This window comes from Anomaloglossus baeobatrachus, chromosome 5, assembly GCF_048569485.1.
Source record: "Anomaloglossus baeobatrachus isolate aAnoBae1 chromosome 5, aAnoBae1.hap1, whole genome shotgun sequence".
In the NCBI taxonomy this organism is placed as follows: domain Eukaryota; kingdom Metazoa; phylum Chordata; class Amphibia; order Anura; family Aromobatidae; genus Anomaloglossus; species Anomaloglossus baeobatrachus.
The window spans coordinates 443978144-443990354 of NC_134357.1; the positions used below are offsets into that span (position 1 = coordinate 443978144).

The 12211-nt window shown below is 44.5% G+C and overlaps 1 protein-coding gene across 1 annotated transcript in view; it reads right to left on the reverse strand.

Annotated features, from left to right (window-relative positions):
• The window catches only part of LOC142311755 (peroxidasin homolog), a 101057-nt gene that overhangs the window by 42712 nt on the left and 46134 nt on the right, over positions 1-12211 (reverse strand). Inside the window, exons 10-11 of the mRNA XM_075350449.1 lie at positions 11843-12115; positions 5955-6071 (exon numbers count right to left, since the gene is read on the reverse strand). Of these exons, the coding sequence (XP_075206564.1) occupies positions 5955-6071; positions 11843-12115 (390 nt within the window). The remainder of the gene's footprint in view (positions 1-5954; positions 6072-11842; positions 12116-12211) is intronic.

A 12211-nucleotide genomic window follows, 5' to 3' on the forward strand; every position in this document is an offset into this window, starting at 1 on the left:
TGCCCTATGGCCGTCTTCTGCCTCTGCCTATACCCTCAGTTCCGTGGCAACACATAGCGATGGATTTTATTACGGACTTGCCATTATCCTCTGGACACACAGTCATATGGGTCGTGGTGGACCGGTTCTCCAAAATGGCTCACTTCATCCCCATGGCTGGACTGCCCTCTGCTCAGGAACTCGCGGAAGCCTATATCCATCACATCTTCCGCTTGCATGGCTTTCCATCCCACATCGTGTCCGACAGAGGAACTCAGTTCACCTCCCGCTTCTGGAGGGCACTCCTCTGATCCGTGCCTTCATGTCCCGGTTGCGGGGAGGGGGGCGTGGGGGGGGGGTACTGTCACGCTCCCCGGGTCCTTGGCTCCCCTCCCCGGGTCCTCCGCTCCGCTCCCCGGGTCCTCAGCCCCGCTCCCCGGCTCACCTGCCACGCTCCCCGGGTCCTTGGCTCCGGTGCCCGTCCTTCCCAGGCCCCCTGGTCTCCGATCGCGGCGCCCGACGGCTTCCCAGGCCCTGGCCGGCTCCCCTGCGTCCTCTTCTCAGCCTCCTTCCCTGGCTTCTGGCACCCGGGCTGCGCGCATGCGCATTAGGGCGCGCGCGCGGTCACTGACCCTTTCTTAAAGGGCCAGCGTCCATTAACAGGAAATGAGGCTAAACAGGTACAGGGTATAAAGGGGTGTATTGTCCAAGAGGGCGGGGCCTGATCTTCGTGTTTTCCAAGCTAGGAGTCAGGTCTCCTTGTGTCTTCGTGCCATACTCACGTATCTCTCTTCTAGAGCTGATCCTGCCTCGCCATCCGGTCCTGCTGAATCCCGAACCCCGCACGCTGTCCGTCTGCCATCTGACAGTCCGTACCATCTCGGATCCCTGCGGTGACCCGTCATCTCGCTCCAAAGGTTCCGGACCCCGCCTGACATCACCTCGGCTTCCGAACCTGAGCTACGTCACCCGGACTACCATCTGTGACTCCGCGGTCCCAGGGACTCCTTCGTTACACTCACTGGCACGGACTGTTCTACTGCCCATAGTGCTTCAGCTACCGGACTCCTTACCACCATCTTAGAGTTCGGCCCAGTGGATCCACCTCCTGGGTCTGCCCGACCGCCTGGCCCTGACAGTATGATACTCCTTCCATTTCAATATGATCACTTGCACAGTGCTCCTTGGAATGTTTAAAGTTTTGGAAAACTTTTTGCAACTAAATCCGTCTTTAAACTTCTCCACAACAGTACCACGGACCTGCCTGTAGTGTTCCTTGGTCTTCATGATGCTCTCTGTGCTTTAAACAGAACACTGAGACTATCACAGAGCAGGTGCATTTATACGGAGACTTGATTACACACAGGTGGATTATATTTATCATCATCAGTCATTTAGGACAACATTGGATCATTCAGAGATCCTCAATGAACTTCTGGAGTGAGTTTGCTGCACTGAAAGTAAAGGGGACGAATAATATTGCACGCCCCAATTTTCAGTTTAAAATAAGCAATAAATGTTGTTCAACTTCACAATTGTGTCCCACTTGTTGTTGATTCTTCACCATAACATTAAAATCTTTATCATTATGTTTGAAGCCTAAAATGTGGGAAAAGGTTGAAAAATTCAAGGGAGCTGAATACTTTTGCAAGGTTATATATATATATATATATATATATATATATATATATATATATATATATATAAGGAATCCGCACGGTCGCATTTACAATCACGAAATTTTGCAGAGACGCCTCATGTGACCCAGGGAGCGTCGTAGACTATGCTTTGACAGAAAAGAATTAACCCCGTGCTTTACACTTAGTCTCTAAAATCCTGCCGCCATTACACTGAATGGAGGTGGGAGCTATAGGTTATTAATAGCAACGGTCAGTGGTTGCTATAGGAACAAAATAAACTGTTAGTTGAAGCTTATGCGTGAGGTTATATGATGTCGGTGGAGAGAGGGATAGAGAGACAGAAAAAGACAGACAGAGACACAGACAGAGACAGACGGTCAAAGAGACAGACCTGGAAAGAGACAGACCTGGAAAGAGACAGACGGGCAAAGAGACAGACGGGCAAAGAGACAGCCCTGGAAAGAGACAGATGGGGAAAGAGACATCCCTGAAAAGAGAGTCCAGGAAAGAGTCAGCTGAGCAAAGAGACAGCCCTGGAAAGAGATAGCCCTGGAAAGAGACAGACGGGGAAAGAGACAGCCCTGGAAAGAGACAGCCCTGGAAAGAGACAGCCGTGGAAAGAGACAGCCGTGGAAAGAGACAGCCGTGGAAATAGACAGTCGGGGAAATAGACAGCCGGGGAAATAGACAGCCGGGGAAAGAGACAGATGGGGAAAGAGACAGATGGGGAAAGAGACAGATGGGGAAAGAGACAGATGGGGAAAGAGACAGACGGGGAAAGAGACAGCCGGGGAAAGAGACAGCCGGGGAAAGAAACAGACCTGGAAAGAGACAGACCTGGAAAGAGACAGACCTGGACTGAGACAGACGGGGAAAGAGACAGACGGGGAAAGAGACAGACGGGGAAAGAGACAGACGGGGAAAGAGACAGACGGGGAAAGAGACAGACGGGGAAAGAGACAGACGGGGAAAGAGACAGACGGGGAAAGAGACAGACCTGGAAAGAGACAGACGCGGAAAGAGACAGCCCTCGAAAGAGACAGCCGGGGAAAGAGACAGCCGGGGAAAGAGACAGCCGGGGAAAGAGACAGCCCTCGAAAGAGACAGCCAGGGAAAGAGACAGCCAGGGAAAGAGACAGCCGGGGAAAGAGACAGACGGGAAAAGAGACAGACGGGGAAAGAGACAGACAGTGAAAAAGATAGACCTGGAAAGAGACAGACCTGGAAAGAGACTGACCTGGAAAGAGACAGACCTGGAAAGAGACAGACCAAGACAGACGGAAAAGAGACAGACGGGGAAATAGACAGACAGACACACACACACATAGAGACAGACACAGAGATAGAGACAGACAGACACAGAGATGGAGACAGATGGACTGATACAAATACAGACAGAGATAGAAATAGTCAGACAGAGACATAGACACAGACAGACAAGGAAAGAGACAGACAGAGAGACACACAGACAGCGACACACAGACAGAGACTGGGAGAGAGACAGAGAGACAGTTACTATCCCGGGCAACGCCCGGGAACTACGGCTAGTATATATATATATATATATATATATATATATGGTGTATATATATATATATATATATATATATATATATATATATATATATATATATATAGAGGTAGGTCCAGAAATATTTGGACAGTGACACAATTTTCGCGAGTTGGGCTCTGCATGCCACCACACTGGATTTGAAATGAAACCTCTACAACAGAATTCAAGTGCAGATTGTAACGTTTAATTTGAAGGTTTGAACAAAAATATCTGATAGAAATTGTAGGAATTGTACACATTTCTTTACAAACACTCCACATTTTAGGAGGTCAAAAGTAATTGGACAAATAAACCAAACCCAAACAAAATATTTTTATTTTCAATATTTTATTGCGAATCCTTTGGAGGCAATCACTGCCTTAAGTCTGGAACCCATGGACATCACCAAACGCTGGGTTTCCTCCTTCTTAATGCTTTGCCAGGCCTTTCCAGCCGCAGCCTTCAGGTCTTGCTTGTTTGTGGGTCTTTCCGTCTTAAGTCTGGATTTGAGCAAGTGAAATGCATGCTCAATTGGGTTAAGATCTGGTGATTGACTTGGCCATTGTAGAATATTCCACTTTTTTGCACTCATGAACTCCTGGGTAGCTTTGGCTGTATGCTTGGGGTCATTGTCCATCTGTACTATGAAGCGCCGTCCGATCAACTTTGCGGCATTTGGCTGAATCTGGGCTGAAAGTATATCCCAGTACACTTCAGAATTCATCCGGCTACTCTTGTCTGCTGTTATGTCATCAATAAACACAAGTGACCCAGTGCCATTGAAAGCCATGCATGCCCATGCCATCACGTTGCCTCCACCATGTTTTACAGAGGATGTGGTGTGCCTTGGATCATGTGCCGTTCCCTTTCTTCTCCAAACTTTTTTCTTCCCATCATTCTGGTACAGGTTGATCTTTGTCTCATCTGTCCATAGAATACTTTTCCAGAACTGAGCTGGCTTCATGAGGTGTTTTTCAGCAAATTTAACTCTGGCCTGTCTATTTTTGGAATTGATGAATGGTTTGCATCTAGATGTGAACCCTTTGTATTTACTTTCATGGAGTCTTCTCTTTACTGTTGACTTAGAGACAGATACACCTACTTCACTGAGAGTCTTCTGGACTTCAGTTGATGTTGTGAACGGGTTCTTCTTCACCAAAGAAAGTATGCGGCGATCATCCACCACTGTTGTCATCCGTGGACGCCCAGGCCTTTTTGAGTTCCCAAGCTCACCAGTCAATTCCTTTTTTCTCAGAATGTACCCGACTGTTGATTTTGCTACTCCAAGCATGTCTGCTATTTCTCTGATGGATTTTTTCTTTTTTTTCAGCCTCAGGATGTTCTGCTTCACCTCAATTGAGAGTTCCTTAGACCGCATGTTGTCTGGTCACAGCAACAGCTTCCAAATGCAAAACCACACACCTGTAATCAACCCCAGACCTTTTAACTACTTCATTGATTACAGGTTAACGAGGGAGACACCTTCAGAGTTAATTGCAGCCCTTAGAGTCCCTTGTCCAATTACTTTTGGTCCCTTTAAAAAGAGGAGGCTATGCATTACAGAGCTATGATTCCTAAACCCTTTCTCCGATTTGGATGTGAAAACTCTCATATTGCAGCTGGGAGTGTGCACTTTCAGCCCGTATTATATATATAATTGTATTTCTGAACATGTTTTTGTAAACAGCTAAAATAACAAAACTTGTGTCACTGTCCAAATATTTCTGGACCTAACTGTATATAATCTATTTGTACAATAAAAGCTATATTATTTCTATATATACTTTTTGTATTAATTATTCACAGTTTTGAATATCTCTGCTTGCTGTTATTGAATACACTACTTATTGTTTTCTTGCCAAAGATAATAAAACATTCTGGTGGCATGATAATTGCAGGGGTATATAGCTAGCGTCAGTTACAATTTTCACATCACATAACCAGGACAGATTTTTATCCACTGGAAGTGAAAAATTAGGTTTTTCCTGAATTACAGCAAGCGGAAATCTTTGATACATAAATTACAGTAGAATATTGTATAATGTGTAATTATAAAAATATATACAGTACTGTATATATATTTATATTCCCTTATAAGGGTTGTCCACTACTAGGACTTCTTCTGATTCCACATGTTTCCCCCAGGGAAAATAATAAAACCTATACTCACCTCCCATACCAGCGCCGTTCCAGCGGTGCTGCGGTTCGTGTTCCAAGTGGCTCATGTGGAGTTGTAAAGTCACGTGAGCCCCGCTTACAATCATCGCCGGATTCTGTCCTCCTGCCTTCAGACCAAACAAGCAATCAACAGGAAGTGAACGGCACCTGCAGTGCTTACTTCCTGTTGATTAACTTGTTGGGGAGGAAGGACAGACGTTGGCGCTGATTGGACGCAGGGCTTGCGTGAGCCCCGGGAACGCAAACTACAGCACCGCCGGAATGATGCTGGAATGGGGGGTGGCGAGTATATGCTTTATTATGTTACCTGGGGGAAACGTGGAATCGGAAAGGGTTGTAGACAACCCCTTTAAATCAGAGCTGTGGCTTCCCTCTCATTTATTCTTAATGTTAGATTTGTACAAAGGTGAGGACATTGAAGCCAAGTAGTGAACAACCCCTTTAAGTAATATGATACATGCTAGTTATTTAGAGATTCTGGGCATGACGCTTGTGTTGCATAGCTGAACAATTTGATGCCGAAGTCACAGACCAATACAGCAATGCCTTTCTATTTATTTTTAGAAGCTTACAACAATCATCATGGGAAATGTTTCAGGCATTACCTTGTTTAGTCCAGGTTATAACTGGAGCTGGTTGTCCACTTGCAATACATGGAAATTGGGCATCCTGGCCCTCGCTCAAGGCCTGGTCGTTGGGAACCACTGAAAACGTTTGCACTTCTAGAAATAGAGATGAATTCACAAATTGAGAAATGTAGTAGCAGTAAAAAGATATTCTCTATTGTATGCAGACTGATATGTTGTAAGCAAAACATATGGCCATGATGAGCCAAAGTAGGCTGCATGCACACATTCGCGTGCGTTACCATCCAAGAGAAACAGACTTAGGCTATGTGTGCACAGTGCGTTTTTCGCGGCATTTTTGCGCGTTTTTCGGGTGCGTTTTTGGCCTCAAAACTGCATGACTTTGCTTCCCCAGCAAAGTCTATGAGTTTACATTTTTGCTGTCCGCACACGACTTTTTTTTTAAGCTGCGTTTTTGAGCTTGAAAAAAAAATGGACATGTCAATTCTTTCCTGCGTTTTCCCCCATGCAATGCATTGTAAAAACGCAGCAAAACGCAGAGATAAAAAACGCAGCAAAACGCAGCCAAAAACGCACCAAATCGCGGTAAAAACGCATGCGTTTTTGACGCGTTTTTTTCGACGCGGGTGCGTTTTTGTGCGTTTTTAGCGGCCAAAAACGCAGCGTCAAAAAAACGCAGTGTGCGAACTTAGCCTAATTGTTTCTTGGGTCTTATCTTAGCTGTATATGTTTGTTTCTCGCAAATTTGTTTGTTTTCACTGAAGCAGATAGACTGTCTGAACCTTTTTTTATCCATTGATATCAATGGATCAGTTAAAAATGAGTAAAGCCCAAATGAAAAACTGAAATAAAAAGACTGTCTTCTGTTCTTTGTCCATTTTATAGGGATTCCCATAGACTTGAATGGCCCAGTCTGATCCTATAAACAGGACAAGCTCTGGGCTTCACAGGCAAATAACACAGATATTTTTAATAGAATGGGTGTATAAGTCTGTGTGCTATCCGAGAAAAAAAAAATTACGTGCAACAAAGGTGTCTAGGTGTCTATCACCTCTCTATACTTCTCCACTAAATTTGTTTTCAATCTCCATCATCTAGACCAGGGGTCTCAAACACGCGGCCCGCGGGCCGCATGCGGCCCCTGAGGCTGTTTGTTGTGGCCCGCAGACCCCGTGACAAATCGCGGCTCTATGCTGAGGGTCGGCGCCGGCAGGAACTTTACTGCATTTGAATCCATCTGCGGTGCCGCGCAAGGAGCTGTCAGTTCTATCCCAGTTGCTGCTGCTGTCTGCCAATCAGATGCAAGGAGGTGACGTCATACAGCGACGTCACTTCCTTGCATCTGATTGGCAGGCAGCAGCCATTGGTCCAGACACAGCTCCTCTGCGCTGCACCGCAAATGGATTCAAATGCAGTGAAGTTCCTGCCGGCGCCGACCCTCAGCACAGAGCCGCGATCATCACGGGCCGCGACAAGCAGGTAAGGTACGTGCTCAAGTTCAGAACCCGCTGCGTGCTGGACACAGCGCGTCCTGATCGGCGGGGCCGCAAGTCTACTCCTTAGGAGACCGCAGCTGCCCGTGCCTGCGATCAGGGGTTCGGGCCGCTGCGGTCTCCTCGCTGTGCTCTGCCTAGGGAGGACGCTTCAGATGCCGCAGCATAAATTCACATGCTGCGGCCTCTGGAAGCCACACCGCAGTTCCGTTTTCACTGCGGGCCGCACACGCACAGTGGGCATGGGATTTTTAGAAATCCCATGCCCACTGTGCTTTTACCATACATAGCAGGGTTTTGGACGCAGCTGAAGCATGCTGCATCCAAAACTCTGCAAGTACTGATTGTGGGCACACAGGGAACGAAGCAAAGGTGAGGAGATTTTTTTTTGTTTGTTTGCGTATTACTAAAGGATGGGCAGAATACTACAGGGATGGCCACAATACTACAAGGGTGGGCAGAATACTACAGGGATGGCCACAATACTACAAGGGTGGGCAGAATACTACAGGGATGGCCACAATACTACAAGGGTGGGCAGAATACTACAGAGATGGCCACAATACTACAAGGGTGGGCAGAATACTACAGGGATGGCCACAATACTACAAGGGTGGGCAGAATACTACAGGGATGGGCAGAATACTACAGGGATGGGCAGAATACTACAGGGATGGGCAGAATACTACAGGGATGGGCAGAATACTACAGGGATGGCCACAATACTACAGGGATGGTCACAATACTACAAGGATGGGCAGAATATTACAGGGATGGCCACAATACTACAAGGGTGGGCAGAATACTACAGGGATGGCCACAATACGACAGGGATGGCCACAATACTACAAGGGTGGGCAGAATACTACAGGGATGGCCACAATACTACAGGGATGGGCAGAATACTACAAGGATGGCCACAATACTACAGGGATGGCCACAATACTACAAGGATGGGCAGAATATTACAGGGATGGCCACAATACTACAAGGGTGGGCAGAATACTACAGGGATGGCCACAATACTACAGGGATGGCCACAATACTACAGGGATGGGCAGAATACTACAGGGATGGGCAGAATACTACAGGGATGGGCACAATACTACAGGGATGGCCACAATACTACAGGGATGGGCAGAATACTACAGGGATGGGCAGAATACTACAGGGATGGGCAAAATACTACAGGGATGGGCAGAATACTACAGGGATGGCCAGAATACTACAGGGATGGCCACAATACTACAGGGATGGGCTGAATACTACAAGGATGGGCTGAATACTACAGGGATGGCCACAATACTACGGGAATTGGCAGAATACTACAGAGCACAATACTACAAGGATGAGCACAATACTACAAGGATTGGAACAATATTACTGGGCACAATACTACAGGGCACAAGGATGGGCACTATACTACTGGGCACAATACCACAAGGATGAGCACCTTACTACAGGGCACACGGATGGGCACATTACTACAAGATTTTGGCTAAGATTACTACATGATGCTGCTAATTGTAAAACAATTACAAGAAGGTGATAAAATGTAAAAAAAAAAAAAAAAAAAAAAAAAAAGTCATGCTTTAGGATTTATTTACATTAAAAATGCTTTTCTGTATATAAACTTAACAAAAAAAGTGCACGTTTGTTATAATAAACAAGCGAAAAATGTTTACAAACGTGATCCAAGATGTATAGAAAAAAAAACATGGATTCATTAAAAATGTTCACTTTGTCCTGCAAATAATGCGGCCCCCCTCATTTTTTTTTTCTATATGCGGCCCATACACCCAGCTGAGTTTGAGACCCCTGATCTAGACCCTTCCCCTGAATCAGCAGAAGTGATCACTAATGAATCTACAGCGGGTGAAAGAAGTATTGAACAGAACACATCACCAATTCTAACAAAATATATTTCTAAAGGTGCTATTGACATGACTTTCTTACCAGGTGTTGGTAACAACCCATCCAAACCATACAGGCAAAGAAATCAAACCATAGATATTCATAAATTAATGATGTTTAATAATGAGAAATTACACAGTAAAAAGTTATTGAACACGCTTGCTGAAATTTATTTGATACTTTGTACAAAATGCTTTGTTTGTGATGACAGCTTCAAGACACCTCCTCTATGGAGAAACCATTCGCATGCATTGCTCAGGTGTGATTTTGGTCCATTCTTCCACGCAAACACTCTTCACATCCTTAAGGTTCTGTGGATTACTTCTATGAACTATGAGCTTTAGTTCCTTCCTTAAATTTTGTATGGGATTCAGGTCAGATGATTGGCGTGGCCATTCTAGCAGCTTTATTTTCTTTCTCTGAAACTAATTGAGAGTTTCATTGGCTGTGTGTTTGGGATCATTGTCTTGCTGAAATGTCCTCTGTCGTTTCATCTTCATCAGCCTGGTAGATGGCAGCCGATTTGTATCAAGAATATCTTGGTACATTTGTCCATTCATCCTTCCTTCAATTATATATGATATGATACATTTTATTGATACTGAGGGAAATGATGGTATCAAAGCAGCACAACATAAACAAGAACATTAATTATTTAATTAACAAAACAATACAGTGGAGTTGACTGAAGAATATTATACATTACAGGTCATATACAGTTGGTAAACTAATAAAACAACATTCACTTTGAAGTTTGCTAGTGCCGTATGGGGAAAAACAGCCTCACACATTATGTTCCCACCTCCAAACTTCACTGTTGGTATGATAATATTTTTGGGGTGATAAGCAGTGCCTTTTGGCCACCAAACATGGTGTGTATTATGGCATCCAAAAGAATTCAATTTTGGGCTCATCTGACCTGACTATATTCTCCCAGTATTTCACAAGATTGCCGAAATGTTTTGTGAACAAACTTTAAATGCGCTTGAATGCTCTTTTGTTCAGCAATGGAGAGCAATGGAATGAGAGTGCATTCAGGCCCTGGAGGTTGAGTATTAGTTTATCTGAAAAAGAAAAATGTACCTGCTGATTCCAGGTCCTTCTGTAGCTCTTCACAGGTGGTCCTTGGCTCTTGGACAATTCTTCTGATAATTATTTTCCCTCCTCTATGTGAAATCTTAGGCCAGAGTGACAAATGGGATTTTGCCAGGTACCAGGAAAACCCCCAGCAGATGCTGCAACACACAGGGTATACAGGTGCCACAATACAATGGAAGGTCCTGGTGCTAGGAAGAAATGAGCAAGGTCACCACCTGCACTCACCTGAAGCTGTACCATGCATTCCCTGACGTCCCTATATGGGTTCTTCCTGTTGTGCCTAAGCCCTTTCTTGCCCTAAACTCACCGTAGCTAATGAGTAGGCCAGTAAAAGCACTAGTCTTACCTCTGCAATAAAGAAACAAAACGGTAGGATAACAGACAGGGTAAATAGACACAAAAAGGAAAAACACTCCAAGCAGCTACAATGCTGCTAACCTCACAGCTGTGAATGACACAAAACAAAAGCATTTTCCAGAGCGTGGCTTCTTCCAAAGTGGACCGCATAGAAATAAGGAGGATTCAGATTCTATCACCAGCGTCAGATGATAGAACACGTGACTTAATATAGCCAAGAGTAGTGGTAGCAAAAGAGCTGCACCTGGGATTAAAGCTACAGACAGCAGCCAGATAGGAAAGAATGATTAACCCTTACAGCACTACAAGCAAGTAGATGTTATTCAAATACCAGTAATGGATCTGAAAACACTAAGGCTTTGTGATTTTCTGATTCCAGACTCGCACAAGATCTCCCCAAGGCGGAGACACACTCAGAACACCGGTTTATGGTGAATTGATGTTTTGGATTATGGTCCCAACAGTGATCACTAGAAGCTTCAGTAGTTTAGAAATTCTTCTGTAATCAATGCTATGAGAATGTTTTGCAACATCAAGGTTACAAAGGTCTTGAGATAGCTCACTGGTTTTACCCATCATGAGATGTTTTTTTGTGTGGCACCATGGTAATGAAACACCTTTTTATAGACCATTAGTTGAACCAGCTGATATTATTTTTCATTAAGTGACAAGATTGCTTTCTAATTGCTGATAGATTTCAGATGGTATCATAACTTTCTAAGGCTTTTTGCACCACTCTTTCTTCATGTGTTCAATACTTTTTCCTATGTAATTTATCATTATTACACATAACTTAATGTAGGGACATTATGGCATGATTTTTTTTATATGTGTGGATTGAATGAATTGTTACCGACATCTGGTGAGACATTCATGTCAATACCACCTTTAGAAATATATTTACTTTGAAAATTGCTGATGTATTTAATACTTTTTTCACCCGCTATATATTTTTTGGTGAGTTGCAGGAGAACCTTCAAAATGGAGAAGCACTAAAATAATATAGAGATTATAAATAGACTCCCTTCCCCCACTTAGTGTTACCTTGCACAATAATAGAAGCGGGCGCCTGTATGGAGCCTTCGCTGTTACTGGCATGACACCAGTATAGTCCCTGTTCAGAGAAGGTGACGTTCTGAATGTACAAGTCTCCGGAGCTAGTGATGGTGAAGCGATCATTAGCGGAGACAGGATCTCCAGTGTCTTTGCTCCATGTAATACGTGGCTGCGGATCTCCATAAACGCCACATTCCAGCGTCACGCTGCTGCCTACTAGGACCTCGGTATTCTGGGGCTGTATTATAAAAATCGGCTTTGCTGTTGGAATAAGATAGGTCTTAAAATTAGGAAGACACAGGGTCTTAGGTTATATTCATGTGATTCTAAAAGTTTACATTTTCTGGTAAAGTTGTG